Here is a 17,252-nt window from a genome sequence, read left to right on the forward strand (position 1 = left end):
TTCTGGCTTGATTAAATAATCACTGATTTAATGCAAGTCAGTGTAAGTGTGCGTGCGTGCACGCGCCTCCTTTTGTGTGTGCATCTGTGTGTTAAAAGCAAGGCCGACTTACTACTTAAGTGAATTAAATGTAATGTCATTTTGAAAGACTTTGTTTGGAAAGCCCTCTTTTTAAATATATTTTAGACCACAGGGCGCCTAAATGGATGCCTTTCTTCTCTCTCTCCCCAGTCTCCTCTCTTGTGTGGCTCTCTGTTTCGCCACATTTCGTCAAGGACCATTTAAAATGTTTTGCGTGTTTACCTTTACTTCACCGTGCTCAATGTTTAAAATGAAGAAATTACAGAAAAATGCTGAGAGATGACAAACGTTGAATTTTTAAACAGCAGCCCATGTGAAGGCCACCAGTTGGCCTCGCCAAATTCCTTCAACTGAAGCTACACCACCAGAGTTTTAAAATGCTGGTGCACATTGGTTGCAGATGCTAAACTAAATCTGAGGGCCTCAGTATTGCGATGAGACCCAAACCTTTGGATGCTTATCTATTCAGGCTACTTCTTCCATAAAGATTTAAAAGACTGTGCAATGTAAACAGTTGGTATAACATCTGTAAATTTATGGCTTCAGGAGAAAATCAGAGTGGACTCGAAGCCAAAGCTGAAGCACTCAGCCACAGCGTGGTTACACCATATGTTTGATGTTGAGTACAACATCAGATTCTCGAAAATTAAGTTATAATTCACTAGGCCGTTTTATGAGTAAAGTCACCAAAAAAGGCAATGAAAACGGCCAACTTCTATTTGAGTTTAAAAGCAGCCACTTCGAACTCTTGGATGAGAAGCTGGTGTGGCATCGCAAACATATTAAAGTCATGATATACATGTTACGGTGAGATGTTGCATGTTTCCCCAAACAAACAGCAGCCAGATCGCGTACCCTCGTTTATGCATTCTTGCATTAATTCTAATGCCAGACAAAAGCTTTCCGCTAGAGCTGCTTGTGCATTCGAGCGCTGACTGACCGAACTGATTGTGGAAGTTATTAAACCAATAAATGTTGTTTTATATGCAGCCTTCCCTGAGTAGATTGTACTCTTAATTTCTTCAGTTTTTTTCTTTTTACAAGCATCAGGAGACTGATAAAATCTGAACATATTGTCAACTTCTCATTGCTAGATTATAATGTATACTCGCTGTTTATAGTGACCTTATCCTCGGGCGATTAATTAATGAGAGGTATTTGTCCCAACTGTCTTTATAGGTTCATAAGAATAGCAACATTTCATATCCTATCTGGGCCCGGGGCACTCTCCCATAACATATCCTTAAAGGTTAATAAATAAATTTGAAATGCATTTGTTGGTTTGAATTTGGCTTGATTAGGAAGAACTCGATAAAGAGTTTAATTTCCTGGCCCGCTGATCCTCTGACGAGCACTGTCTGCCTGTGTGCGCGTCAGAGGGCGTTGTTTGCGGTGCTGATTGAACGCTGTTATAGGCCGCAGATAAATAGATGTCATTAAGACCCCGATCCCTAATTACAGCCGGCCCTTCTCTGCAGGGTGAGGTGAGCGGAAGAGGCCAGGTATCTGTAATGAATCAGAAAAAGTGCACACCCACACTGTAGGTACACACTAATTTACCCTGCTCACAAAACTAGTTGTCCGAGAAAAACAAGACAAATTCAGACAAAGTATTCGCAGTATGTGATATATATATACAGTACAGTATGTGATATATATATACAGTACAGTATGTGATATATATATACAGTACAGTATGTGATATATATATATACAGTATAGTATGTTTATAGAAATGTGTGTATGTACGTTTGATGTGTTGATGATGCATGTGAGCTTGCACATTTCCACAAATGTCAAGCCAACTAGCTGATGATTGAAAAGGAAGTTGGATATCAGGAGCCACATTTTGAGAGAGCATTCGTGCATGCACGTGCACATTTTGGACGGTGGTGCGGGCTATTTCTGTAGTTTCCTGTGTAATTGACACTTGAACCTCTCATTCACACACACACACACAAACACACAGACACACACCATGCAGTATTATTGTAGTCTACTATTGGTGTAGCCAAAATATCCCCAACACACACACATACACTTCTTGCCGCTTCTCATCCAAATCTAGCTTCATTAGTCAATGGAAGCCAATATTTTCAGGTGTGTGTGCTGCTCTCAGGGGCAGCTGTGGGGCCATATGTGAGTGATTTGAGCGCTCAGAGGGAAACTGAATTCTGATGACAGACGCACTGTTTGGCTTGCAACACTATACACACATACACACACGCGTACGCACACACACACACATCCACAGAGGAAGCATACATCAATCAATCACCTGGCTCAGTCTCTGTACATGTGGTGACCGTATGGTGTGTGCACCACACTCGAATAGGCATACACACTCAAGCTCAGTGTGCCGCTGAGAGGATTTGCTAATGTAAGTGTTGTGCTGTCTAATGTCAGATGGATGAAAACACGTGTACCCTAAAGACTGGTAGTTTTAGCTCAGGTGTTTAATACATGCAGAAACATTGGAAGCAAGATTCTTGTACACATATTGAAACTGAGAGACAATGTTTCTCCAGTGTGATCCAGATACTATGAAGAACATCATCATAAATTAGTGTTTATCAGCTAAAACTGCAAACTTCTAAAACAAATTGGCAAAAATCCGACTTTTTTGCATTTAAATTTGCAGCAAAGCAAATAGATTTAAATATTTTCCTTGGATTTCAAAGAATATCTCATGTTCTTGCTGGGGATAACAATGGGAATATTCCTTATGACAATAGCTCTTAACACACCTACACTAACATGTCAAATGATTCTATTCAAATGTGCAGTATTTGCACTGGATTGCTCAGGCTGAATGCTCCATGCACATTCAGTGTGTAACGTCTGTTCCCAAAGTTATGTTAAGTGGTTAATTGTGCTGTGATCTTTCCGGTGCATTAGATTGCAAAATAAACTGAACAGTGCTGTGCCCACTGGGCTCTTCTGCTTTTAGCTCGTAGCTCAAAAACAGATGCTCGGTGGAAGTGCCGGTAGTGCCTCCATCTGCAGCTCTGAGACTACAGAAAGCCTGATTGAAGTGTGGCACTCTTTTGTGAGAACTTGAAATGTCTTTAACTTCGAACAGTGGATGCTCTGAGCCCAAAAACTAAAAATAAAAAATGCTAAGCTCTCAGCACTGTCATAAACATAAAACAAAACAGCAGAGAGAAGGTCCCAGTGGACCATAGCCCCATGATGTTGGAGGGAACACGGAGTAACACAACAGCAAGAGGAAGATGGCAGACCAGATACACAAACTGCATATACAGATTTTACCAACATTCATACCGCACGCTTGTATGACTTGTAAATCCTTAAAAGCCTACATTTAATTTCACAGAGTGAACATGTCAGACTGTGAAACTGTGAAATGTTATTGTGCTAAATGCTACTTTTGAATTTGATGCCAGAAACACATTTCAAACAAAGTTGTAAGCGGGCCATGCTTACCAATGTGTTACATCACCTTTCCATATAACAACACTTTGCAAACATTTTAAAACAGAGGAGAGCAGCTGCTCTAGTTTTGAAAGCCAAATTATTTCTTCATCTTTCTTGGTGGCATTGTGGGACATCCTTTGTTGCATCGTCAAGCCTCTGACATTTTTCACAGGTGACATGTCTGGACATGAGGCGGGCCCATTCAGTATAAGGACTCTTTTACCACAGAGACATTCATTTAGAACACAGTGTTGTTTGGTGTTGTCGTCCGGATGGCAGCATGCTCCATGTGTTTTCAGAAGTGTTCCTGAGGCCCTGTTGTGATTTCTTCTACAGAATCATATCCAGTTTTAGGATAATTTGATTATTTTTTGATATGGTACTGCAGGCGATGAAAACTCCAAGTAGTTAAGAATTTTATAACTAAAAATTATCAGTTAAAAAGAAGCTGAAAAGGAGAACCCTGGAATAGTGAGCACTTTAAAGGCTAAAGAGATCAGAGCGGAGATCGCAGCGGAATAATTATGGGATGTTTCAGGAAAGGATAGATAGGCAGACAGAGGGAGAAACTGACAGAGGAGTTCCGCTGGAGAAAGATGAGGTATGCTGTCCTCTCAGGGTCATAAAGGTGGTGAATGGGGCCAGAGGCTTAATGGGATGGAGAAACGTTGTGATTGGCTCATTACTGTGATGGAGCACGTTGCCACGACAATTGGCCTTTTCACCCCCCCACCCCTCCTTGCACACACTACTTTTCTATGCACCACTGCGCTGTGAACTGCAGAGGTGTGTATATGAGAACTTGCACACTAATACAGTAAAAGTCAAACGCCTGCCTGTAAAGTACCTGCTGCAGTTCAGATAAACACTAAAACGCTTTATGCTACAAGGTGAAAGCATAACTCATCTCTTCCCACGTCTTTCAAGTGACAAAATTACCGCAGTGCCTCATGTCTTTCTTAGATAAGTCCATGTTCGATCTTATCGAATATTCGAAAACAACTTAGTCATCTCGACTACATCATTTTCTTTTCACTGAGGTAGTTTTTTTTTTTTTTATTAACCTTGTTCTATGCAGGGAAAACACTGTAGAGAAGAATAATGTTCTCAATAGGATTTCCCATTAGGTGTGATAAATGAGAGTCCATCATCTCTCTGCCACCAAGCCAATCTGTTCTCTCCCTCTGTCTCCCACCCTAACTACCAGCCTATTGCACTTGAGTAGCATGAAAATTACAAAGGAATCAAAAAGTTCATTTTTGTCCCCCCCCCCACCCACTTTTTTTCCCTCCAGCGATTTGCCATCTTTCTTATCCTCACCAAATTTCTTCATTACACCATGTTTTTATTTTCACTCTCTAACATGTCTCTCTCCTTCTTCCTCTATAGCGGCGCAGAGGTAGTGGAGTTTTCTGCGCTAACTGTCTGACCACCAAGACATCGCTGTGGAGGAAAAATGCCAATGGAGGCTACGTCTGCAACGCATGTGGTTTATACCAAAAACTACATTCAGTAAGTCGCACACAGGTGTTTCTGTCTTCACCAGCTGCACTCTTACATTTTAAAAAACAATGCAAGCAGAGGAAATAAAATGTAGGCAAATGCCTACAAGTGTCCTGTTATACAGAAGTTAATATGCTCTTAATGGCCAAACTTATATCCACTTCCTATATATACACGTTTCCTCATAAAGGTCCTGCTGGTGTCTTTTTATACTACATCCACGGGGGTGGTTCTGACCACTAATTATCATTCCTCCTGTCTGGCCAATTAGCATACGGAGCAAATAAAATGCTGCACACCGCGGGTAGATTCTTGTATATATTCTGTGGGTCCTGCTGTGAAAGTGTAATATTTTGGAGAAAGCATATTTGATTTGGTGGGAGTTACAGACCGTTTCAGCAGTCACAGGGAGCCAGATCCATGGAGTGAGAAATATGATGGAATGAATCAACTTTACCATCTAAGCCTAGGGAAAGTCTATGGAAATCCCAAATTTAATTAGACTGCATGAATTACAGATGAGATAAAAACTTTCCTGGAATTTAGTTGACTTCAGAATATCAAGATTATTCACCTCAGATATGTTCTTAAGGTGTTTAAGCCAATTACACACTTCAGCATACTCATTAATCGCAGCGGTTTGCTAATACTAACAACATAAAGCAACTTCAGAGCGTCGCTGTATATGCCGAACCCTGCTTCCAGTGTGCGAAAGTTCAGTGCGGACGTTTCTGTGTGATCGATCACAGTGATAATAAATGCATTAGTGGACTGACCGTGTTGCAACCCTGAGCTATATGCTGCCATTATCCAATGGCGCTTTAAAGACCTTTCGGAGGATGACAAGCTATTGAAGTTTACTGCTTCCTGCCCCTGCAGATGTCCTTGGTTCAACCCGTTCATCTCATCTGCTGCTCCAATCACGTCCCGGCTCCCTCTACTCTTGGCAATCTTCACGACGGCCATATTTTATATCCCATAATAAAAGTTTTATATGCTCTACACACATTATTAGAGAGGATAGCAGCTAGTAAAACACTTGAGAGTGAGAGAGGGGAAGGGAGAGTTATGAATAACGGGGCAGGAAAAAAAGTGGAGGGAAAAAAAGGAAGGGGGGAAGACAAAGAAAGGGAAAAAGATTAAGGTAAGAAGGAGGACGGGGATAATGAAGGGTCAGGGTGTGAATGAAGAGTGAGAGATGGAGGAAGATGGGAGAGATTAGAAGAGAATGCAGAAGCAACATTTAGGAAGAAGGAGGGAACAGACAGAAAGGCAGATTTATGTGATGTGTGCTAGCAGCAACCACAGCCCAGGTATTCTACCAAGCCACCCCTACAACCATAAAAGTGCACAAAATTACAGCAGCCATGTGTGTGTCTCACTGTTTGTTTGAGTTACTTGCACCCACAGGATTGTAGACACATTAAAACCCTATAAATAAGCATCACTTTCTGCAGTTACTTAGGTGACAGCTCATGTAATTGAAAAGATACAACACAGATATATAAAAAGCTTTTCTAGGAAGTTTTAAAAGGAAAGCATATGATTTCATTTTCCAATCTAAAACAGGCAAAACACCATGTGGTCACACCTGCTGTGAGAAGACACTGGCAATACAAAGTAAACAAAGTAAAGAGGAGGAAAGGATAATTAGGGAATGGACAGGGAGGAAGATCGAGTCAAATTCTTGCTAAAACAGAAGCAAAAAAAACAAAACAGTGAGTGACTGAGTGAGAAGAAGTAGCAAAAACTTGTGCTGCTTCCCTATTCCATACCACATATGAGCTTCATAGAATATGCGCTACTGGATGCCGCTGGATGTCAGTCAAACTGCAACTTTAATCAAGAAACTAATTTATGTTTTCCTAGGTGTCTCACCTCCATGCAGTTGTTGTTGTTTTTTTTGCTTTGTGTCTTGCATTGTGAGATAAATGTGATTATGAGTATCCCACTCCGAAATTAAGGCTTTTCCTCATCTTTATAGTTTATTCAGTGGTTCTCTCAGTGTGAATGGATTTAAATCATGCTCTGAATCACTGTGTCTCGTGCTTCCGTCTTCCATTCCCTCTTTATTTCACACCCCCTTCCCTTTATCCGTCCTTCTGTGCACCAGTCGGTCTTTAGAAACACAAATTCTAAAGCCAGAAAAAGAGAAATGTTTGTGGATTTCGCTGCTATATTTTGCGAGTGCCACTCTGCCAAATGATGGAATCTTGTTTTTGATATTGATCCATATGTCAAGAAGTTTCAGCGAGACAACTCTCTCATTAACTTTTACCAGCTTGCCAAACGAAGGACTGAAAACACTTCGCTGAAATGCATGTGCATTAATAGGTCCCTGAATCTGAGTTTTGCCCTTCTGAGTTTGCTTATATAAGCGTATTTGATTGTTTTTGCTTGTTAACATTAATGCGCTAATTATATGTTTACATAAGCACAGCACAGTATCCCCGAATCATTATAATAATATTAAAATTGCAATAGAAGTGACTGTTCTGCTCTTAAATATTTTCGGTAGCTTGCTCTACAGTGACTGATAAACTCCACGCTGAAAATTACATTGTCTTTGCCCTTTTCACCCACACACTGGCGTGCACACATGCACACCCACACAAGCATACTTAATGCACATACTCTGACAGACACATTCGGTCACAGGCTATCAACACGAACATAAGAATACATTTCCATACACAAAAGGCTACTGGAAATCACCCAAGAGTTTCCCAGCATAGGCACAGGACACATTTTGAAGGCATTGGAGTTTTTTTCCTGTACCCAAGTGTCTATCCATCTCAATATCTTGCTCGGTCTTCTGTGGATGGCTTGCATCCGCAAATATGCACTTTGTATTTCAAGGTCCTACATCATTGGTATACACACAAGTTTCTTTCTAAATATGTAAAAGTATACCTGGAGATACGAACACAGTTACACAGTACAAAGACAAATTTCTGCAAACCTGTTTTTGAAGCTTTGAAAAGCCATGTCCTGTATGCTAACTGAATTTGACATTGCTGTGCAGAGGTCACTGCTCATAATGTGAATGTCTTTCTTGAATAATGGCGGGTTAGCGACACATTTATTTTGATTGGGCACCTTATAAGACAGTTTAAATTGAATGGTTTATTTTACTAGGAGCAAAGACAGCCTTTCAGTGATTTGTTTGGAAATGTATTAGACAAGCTGTGTGCGTGTGTGCGTGTGTGTGTTTTTGGCATGTATTTAGCATCACCATCAAAAAAAAAGTTTCATCATCATTCAGATTTTTTTTTATACTCACACTATTAAACCCAGTGGGGAATTAAATAAGTGGGGGGTGTTTTAGAAATCTGGTGTTTTAGATGCAAATGAGCAGTTTTTATTCTTTGGAATTATGCATGACTTTTGCCTTTTTTTAACCAAAACACTTGTAACCAGAACACAGCCTTCTTTGAAGCTCACAACCTGCTTTAGTAATCGGTTGTAGTGTTTCTAGCTTTCCTGTTTTATTAAAAAAAACATTTCAGTAAGTGTTTCACGCTGAAACAAAGCATATTATAGGACTCGATTAAAGAGATGAGTGCACTGTAAGTGCGAGAGGGTTGCACTTTCAACAGATGTAAGTCCGCCCGCACCCCCTTGTGGCGAGGGCAAAAACCACAGTCATCTGGAGGATATGTTACCTCATCAGTCTTTCTTTCATCGCGATGCATTTAGTTATACTTCAAATCTATATAAAAGAAGAAAGACTGTCAGACTGTAATCTGCCACAAAGGGCTTTTTAGGGAACTTTGGGGAACCTAAAACCAGTAGCTACTGTTTTAGATCTTGACTGTGGTGCGTATTGCTTTCTATGTTTCACCAAATATGCTTATGATAGCTTTATGATTAAATAATTGTTATACTCGGCTGATTAGTCAAAGTAGAGAGAGCTTTATTTTTTATCCACAGTCGATTGCACCAAAGGCATACTCAATGGTTATTTAATCTCTGAGACCACCTATGCATTAAGTAGGAATTTTATCATAGTCAAGTGTGCTTGACATTTATTAATTAGTTCAGCAAAGTTATCAGCATGATGAAGTCGAATTACCGCTTCATATATTGCAAACTGTCTAACTCCCTTCCCTCTTGCTCATTCTTCTGTGTTTCCTTTGCCTTGCAGACACCCAGACCTCTAAACATCATCAAGCAGAACAACGGTGAGCAAATCATCCGCCGTCGAACCCGAAAACGCCTCAACCCCGATTCGCTTTCGTCTGAAAACCCTGCCCCCAAGCAACAACGCATCACCAGCGAAGAGCGCATGAACGGGGAGGAAACAGACAGGAGCTGTGCGTCAGTCAAAAACCAGCAGCCTTCCCCTCGCTCACGCTCACCGCGGTCCACGCAAGCCTTCTTGGCCAATCAAACATTGGAGATCCACAGGCGTATGCCTCCTCTTCTCCTCCCCTCACATGCCCCCTCAGTGGGAGCGGAGGGCAATGGCGGTATCACAGAGGGAGGTATAACATCGAAAGCAGAGGGGGGTAAAGGAGGAGGGGGATCGGAAAGAGGCAGTCCAATTGAAAAGTACATGCGTCCGTCCAAACCGTCTAGTTATTCACCTCCAGGTTCACCCATTGAAAAATATCAGTACCCTCTTTTCTCCTTACCCCTTCCATTAACCATTTCACCTGAGTTGACCCCGGAGTCAGATTGGCTCAGGTTCTGGACCAAGTATAAGATGGCAGCCGCCTCTGGGGTTCCTGGTAGCATCAGTAATCTAAGCAGCCCCGGGAGCCTTGGAAATAACGCTCATTATCTTAGCGCGATGGTGACTCCAGTACAACATCATCAGCAAAGCTACACGGTGCCTTACTGCGCCTCTCCCTACTCTCCTCTTCCTCCACCTCCAGCTCCTACTCACTATCCTCCTCCTCCTCTTCACGTCCAAACCCCTACTTCATCATCATTAGAAAACGATGCTCCTTTGGATCTCGCAATAAGACAAAGAGATACAAGTGCTGTAAACGCGCACGTGTCCACAAATGGTGCCGAAAGGCGAAGGCAGGAGTCGCCGCTAACTGACAGGCTAAGAGGTAACTGGAAAGGAGAGAAAGAGGAGGAGGAGAGGACAGACGAAGGAGGGAATCCAGGTGAGGAGATAGGGAAGGAAGAAAAAGAATGTTTGTCAACATGTCAGTCAAGTGTCCCGTCTAATCGCAAAATGGTGGAGGTGGCCACACAGGATGACCTGACCAATCGCTGTGTCCACTGTGGGATCTACTTCATAGATGAGGTGATGTATGCCCTGCACATGAGTTGCCACGGTGACAAAGGACCATACCAGTGCAGTTTTTGCCTCCACGTGTGCGCGGATCGATACGATTTCACCACGCACATACAGAGAGGCTTACACAGGTACACAGACAAAACGACGCAACAGAGATGTCAAATGCAAGACGGCAACATTCAGAACGCTGCGGGAATGTCGGAGCACGAGTGTCAAAATGCGACAGAGGAGGAACGCGATGAAGACGGTCATTATGAGACCACCGGCGAAGGTGATGTAGTAGAATCGTGTCATGACAACCAAGCAAAACAACACACAGGCAGCGATGGCACTGACAATGAAACGGAGACTGAAAAAGAAGCAAAAGGAGAGGACAATGCCGCGACAAACCAGGACTTGGGAGGCAAAAAGGTGTCGCACATCAGCGATGACGTCACGAGAAGCTCAGAGGTCACAAGTGTTGCTGGCTCTAAAATATTAGATGAGAACACAGATGGGAATTAATCGATCTCTTTGACTCATGCAAACCTTTAAGAGCGTTGTTCTTGGATGAATAAGCTGTATGCCTTCATGTTTCTGGAGGCTAGCTCATGTCAAAATGGGCCTATCCTGGGCACTAAAAGGAACACATCCTTATGCTGGAAGCACCCGGCTGTCAAATGGTCAGATATCATTGTAGGATCCAGCTGAACTATAGCAGGGGCAGTTGAAGAAATTGCCCGAATCCTCTGCTGAGTGACTGCCACTTGACAGCTCTGTGGCAGGCATTCAACAACAGGCATGGAGTTGAAATCACCTTTAATAAGCAGCCACTTCATGCGATTTCCACATAAGGGCATTGGAAGCTGGGCTAAAAGTTGAACTGGTTATATTTTGGATAACTTTTGGGAGCTCAGCACTTGCATGGCCACCATAAAGGAGAGCAAAAAAAAAAAAGAAACTAGAAGCAAAATAATTAACCTGAACTGAACTGAGCTGGGCTGATTACTTATGCACCATACTAAAAAAAAGCTGGTCCAAACTAGTCTAATGTATCATTAAGACGGTTTTATTTTGGTACAGCCAGATGTGATCTGGTTAGGATTGCTTTGTTCTTGCCCAGAGCATGTTTTTGACTGTTTTTTTTCTCTGTGCAAATAGATCTAAAACCAAAATTCTTTTCTTTTTTTTTGACTAATTAAAGCTGGTTAGTTTGAAACCAGTTTATGCTGGGCTGCAGTTGAGTTGGTGTTACCTCGGTAAAAAGTGATCAGTTGATTTCTTTCACTTAGCCAGTTTTTTTCTGAAACTGATCAAGTTCTTGGTTCTCGGGTTTTGAGTCAGCTGGGACTTTTTCGAACTGCTGAGCCAGTTTGACTTGATAAAACCGGTTAAACTCCGGGCCGAAGTGTTTTCTCTATCCGTTTGGATTAAACCAAGTGACATTATTTTCTACCTTCCTCTGTGCCATGATACTAGCTATGTGCCTGGCTGCCTGCCCAACAACCATCTAGTACCCGCTTAACATTTATATTAATAATAATAATAATAACGGTAATAATAATGATGATGATGATGCTATCGTACAAAAAAAATGCAATTTGCTACACTTTCATATATAATATGGTATTTTGTAAAGGAAAATGCTTTTTGCAGGAAATGGTACTATAAAAATTAGCCTATGTGAGTTTTTTTCTCTTGTTTTTGAGCTTCTTAATGAGACTTGTTACATTTATAACAGCCGCCTAGTAGAAATGGTACAACAAGGGAGGGAGGGGGAGGGGTGTGTGTGCATGTGTGCATTTGTGTAATTGCATTTCTACGCGTAAGGATCAAAGGATGTGTCCGTCCCCAAATGATGATGTAAACATAATGAAGGCTTGCAGTTGGTTTTTCAGTCCTCAGGGGTCACACATGTTGCACACCAACCCACCTGTTTCATAGCATGTGACACATCAGTTTTACAGTACATGGCCTAATTGTGTTAGCATGTCACATATTGTTCTCTTATGCTCTCTTATATATGTTCTTGTTGTGTTTTTATGTGTTAATAAGTCAACATGGTCTCAGTATGTAACTTTTTTTTTCTATGTCTAAGAATTGTTAGGTCGCACAGTTTTACAGAAAGACTTAGGAACTTAGGGAGTAAAACCCCAAATCTTATCAAAAGGAACAACTGTTTTGAGTTAACTGTATAAACCTTTGTTCTGTACTGAGTCTACAGATGTTTTTGCCTACAGTGTTTGATGTCATATTACTGAGAGTTTGGTACAACTTAGGTTACCTCTATGTAGCATGTTAGCACCTGCGAAATCTACAAAATAAGTTGCTTTTTTTTCCTAAAGGTGTGAGGTGTTACATGAAAGACCTAAATAATACTGAAAGAACACGAGATGACATTGCAAAGTTATGTTTTAATAATTCAATGAAGTAAAAGTTTCACGTGGCTTGCAACTCCATTTGACCCATCGCACATTACGCCATCATCAGTGATTTCGTTGCTGTTTTTTTGGAACAGTTTCCATAACTGAGTCTTAGTTTAAACCAAATTTCATCAGTGAGAAACTTCTAACAGTCATGTCCTTGAAAGTCCCGCTGTTATATCAAAGTGGTGGCCATCTTGTTTATTTTTGATAAAGATGGGATGACTTCTCTAGCCGTGTTGCCTTAGTTGCTAGAAAACAACAGCGACAAAAGAAGAAAACACCAACGGACTCTGTTGAAGGACATAATATGTCAATATAAAAATAAAAGACAGGAAGGAACGAGCTAAAGAATGTGAGGGGGGGGGGGAAGCTATTTTTCTATGCTTATCCAAAAAGACATGAATGACGAATATTCCACCTAGTGCCTGGTAACTTGTACCACTTTTCAAATCAATATGTTTTGTTGTCTGCATTAAAAATGTTATGTAAGCAATGAGTCGTGTAGAACAGAAGGTGGGAAAGCAAACTGATATATTCCTTTCCATGCACTCACACCACCAAGTCATCTGAGTCATCGATTACGATTTCTGCCTGACCGATCGGTCGGGTGTTTGTTCAAACTTTTCATGTTTGCTTGCTGTGCTAAACTTTCATTTTTGTGCATATATTTACACTACTTTGTAGAATGTTGAGCCATATGCCTCAGTTACTTGTATGAGAGACACAATGCCAAGAAAAGGACCTAATTTGGAGATTGAAACAGAGACACGGCCATGTCACCAGGTCCCATATCATGGTGGATGCAATGTTAATTATTCACACATTATTCTAAGACGGTTAGCATTACAGCTAACTTTGCATTTATGCCAGATAAACAGTTTAAATTAGCTTTTTTTTTTTAAAATTCTACTGCATTGGTAACAGTCCATTGCCAAGTAAAACTAGAACCACGTATAGTTCCCCCTGTAAAATTACATTGGATTGCTATTAAGGTTGGATTTTATTTTGATGCGAATGTCGGAGCATTTGCAACCATTGTCAGTAGCTTGTTGTAGCTCTTTTTACCAAGTGGATTGCCTCAGAAAATTCCCATCACTGGTTTGGAATTACAATTGTTCACTTATTTTTATTTTGAAGTTTTCAGAGATAGTATACTGCTAATAGGTTTCTAGGATGCTAACAGCCTAAGCATTGCTCATCCAATTAAACCAAAAGTAAGGCTTAGAATTATAAAGTAAAATTCATTCTCTTCTCTATTTAAAACTCAAAAAGAAATAGCTGAACTTTTGGCTAATTTTAATACTTCAGTAATTCATTTTGAAGCAGTATTTTAACTTTTAAAAAACTGCATACAGCACTTAACAAATTTATCAGTCCACCTTTCAAACAAGAAACGGAAATATTTTGGAAATCTTTGCAAAACTTGTTTAGAGTTAAGAATTACATAAATTTTCTGGTAAATAAAAGGAATTTGTGTTTTTATTAAGCAGACATACTAGACTTCTTCTTAGTGGTCAGAAATTAATTAACTCATTCACTGCCATTGACGTCTATAGCCGTCAATTGCAGTGAATGAGTCAATGGGTTTAACTCATTCACTGCCAATGGCTGGCAGTGAATGAGTTAATTAAGCAAATCATTCAACCACAAAACCTTTTTTCTTTTTAAGAAAGCAGGTAAATAACTGTAATTTTGCATTGCAACAATAATGTGTTTTATTATTTTTTTCTGCTTTTTTTTTTAAAGCAGTACATTTGAAAATTATAGATTAAAAACAATAATTATATTTTAGCATTAAAATATTTTTATTAAAGAGCTTTCACGTACCGGTGGTTAACCATTGGTAATTATCAGCACTGTTAATATAGGACAGCTGTGGCATTAACTTTACATTAGGTAGTGTAAGGTCATTTTTTTTTTCTAAATTTGTTAAGCACTGTATGCTGCATTTTACAGTCAAACTGCCAGTGGATCATCTGTACGATAATGCATAAGAAGGGTTTGCTTAACTTCTCCAATAACACGTGTCAAGTGAAAACATCGTAACTCCTTAAGTTACAAAGTCTAATGAATCTCTCGTTCTGATGTTTGCCTTTCATTCGGTGACCAGGTCTTAACATATTACTGTACGTGCCAGTTGGGTCAGTTCAAAAAGGTAGTGGTTGATGAATCTGGGGGTTTATTGTTTTTGTTTTGTTTTCAGAAAGATTGTTCTAATTGTTGTTATTTTCAGAACTATGTTTGTGCTTTTTAAAACTTTTTAGAATGAATTCTTTGGTTACTTTTTTTTATCGGCTGCTGATAAAAAAAACTATGAAAAAAATGTTTACATTAATAAATGTAGCAAAAAAAAAGAAAGAAAAAAATAGAAAGGACGCTTCACCATTCTTAAAAGACACAAGAAAAGGAGGGATGGATGCCTGCTGGGAGGGATGGATGGGTGCCTTTGAAGAATATGTGGAGAGAAGTGGATGAATAAAGGGAGGATGAGTTCAAATGAGGCTAAAGTGGATGATTCATCCCCTCTATATTGTCTCTTTACCTCCCTTCAACTTTATTTCTTTCCTTCTCATCTATTATTTTTTAATGTATTATTCACTGTACCTCTCCATCCCACCTTTGTTTTTCTTTGTTCACCTGCTACAACTCTAGCATCTCCTCCATTTTTCCTGCATCCCATCATTTGATGAATGTACAAAGATGTTCTCAGTAGACAAAGAGAATACGGAGGTTTTAAACGGGAGTTAAGCGTTTGTATTACGGAATGTTGCACCCCAAAAGCTGAGCTAAACTCAGTTACCCCACACATTAAAAGGCTGATCTACATGTTTATTTAGACTTTATTTAGGTTAAGCTTCTTTAAATTAAATCGGCCTCTGGTTGGTTAAAAGAAAATGTTTAAATACTCTTTGAGAAAGTCAGAAAATCTTTGGTAAAGGTTCTCAACATTGTCATGGGATTCCTCACTTACCTCTCTTTACATGTCATCTGACTCAAAAGGATTTCTCAGTAGACTGGAGACAAATGTATTTTCAGATGCCATAATGTTTCACTAATTCCTTTGAAGTGAAATCCTTGGGTTCTTTTTAAGTTGAAATAAAGAAACCTTTATTGAAATTTGTTCATTCATACTTTCTGTACTCTAAGTATGCCGCAGATATCTGTTCTGTTGTTCATTTGAGAGTTTATACATTTATAACTAAATTATAAATAGATGTTCATGTTGGGGTGAGAGGAATCTCGGGGGAACTTTTAACCCGATCAATCGAAGCGGGACACGCATGACATGGCCTTGGGTTACTTCAGCAATGACTTTATGTTTTAGGTTTGATGGCATTTCAAATCAGCGTTTACAATGGGAGGCCTTAACAAGTGCTTTCATGTTTTTGCCTTTGTCAGAATTTGTTATAGAAACAAATGACGCTGTTGCTTGCACTCCATTTATTATGTTCTTATTGCCAAGGAAGGGACAACACACACCCACACACATAAGAAACACACAAACAGCGGTACGGATCGAGTGTACATTTTGGGGTGTACAGTGTTAACATAGGCCAGTTTATTTTTGGCCACACACACACACACACACACACACGCATGCATACACACAGCAAGTATGTACATTTAATCAGTATATTTTAGTAGATTTTTGTCTCTGTGCAGTTGAATGGCTTTTTATAGAAAAGAAATGGGATTTTTTTTTTTTTAGGTTATGTTCTCTCTCATGTTGTATTTTATTCTGCTACCTTTCTGTACGTTATTGTTTTTAGGTTTTATTTCATGCAAAATCATATTTCAACAACATATTTTGACAGCCAAGAAAAGTTTGTTACACAGCTAAACTTGAAGAATAATGTTGATAATGATGATAATAATTAATAAAAGTAATAACAAACAGTACTCAAAATGGACATTTGGGTGTTTATTTAATAAACAGTGAAGAAGAGGAAACCTATATTGTGTATAAATCCTCCCTCGAGAAAACAGCCTATCTGTGGCCTTCCTGCAGGATGTAAATGCCTGTCATTATGTTTTAGATGAATGTGTTCTTATCCTACACAAGCTGGGGACTTAAGGAGCAGCTGTGGAGGGTACAGATATTGAGATATAATTTTTTAAACATAAAGCTTTCATACCCAGTCAGGTGAATTTGTTTCGGGGAAGGTAAAAATAAAACCTGCAAACCTACCTCCTGCTGCGCTCTCAAGACTGTGGCCAGGAGCCTCATATCGTCCTTATTTCTCTCCTGATCTGCTCTTCATGCAGTCTTCCTGTGTTTTCCAAACTTGTTTTCCATTTTCCGTTAAGTGTCAGACTTACTTTACTGTTTTCTTTTGCAAAACATACGCTAGTGAAGATTTCATCACAGTGCAAGACTCTGTTCTCCAAAGGTCGATTCCCAATAATTTAATTTTCTGCTACACAAATGACAAGATTTCTGCTGGATTAATGATTTGGACATTGAACAGGTCAGCATGCTGAAGCCTAATGGCTGAAGTCTTTAATAAAATTTGCTGTGAATGATCCTATAAGGATACATTTTTTTACTGGTTTGGAGCCCACTGACA

The 17,252-nt window shown here is 39.8% G+C and overlaps 1 protein-coding gene across 3 annotated transcripts in view; it reads left to right on the top strand.

Annotated features, from left to right (window-relative positions):
* trps1 (trichorhinophalangeal syndrome I) overlaps positions 1-16,586 on the top strand; it is a 124,268-nt gene extending 107,682 nt beyond the window's left edge. For all 3 annotated transcript variants that reach the window (XM_086279671.1, XM_086279672.1, XM_086279673.1), the window contains exons 10-11: positions 4,909-5,031; positions 9,170-16,586. In XM_086279671.1, the coding sequence (XP_086135797.1) occupies positions 4,909-5,031; positions 9,170-10,783 (1,737 nt within the window). In that variant the 3' untranslated portion in view covers positions 10,784-16,586. The remainder of the gene's footprint in view (positions 1-4,908; positions 5,032-9,169) is intronic.
* The last annotated feature ends 666 nt before the right edge of the window (positions 16,587-17,252 follow it).

The sequence above is a fragment of the Aulonocara sp. 'chitande type north' Nkhata Bay genome, linkage group LG22, assembly GCF_057382095.1.
Source record: "Aulonocara sp. 'chitande type north' Nkhata Bay isolate Kocher_YH1m ecotype deep benthic linkage group LG22, A_spYH_male_GT1.1, whole genome shotgun sequence".
Taxonomy (NCBI): domain Eukaryota; kingdom Metazoa; phylum Chordata; class Actinopteri; order Cichliformes; family Cichlidae; genus Aulonocara; species Aulonocara sp. 'chitande type north' Nkhata Bay.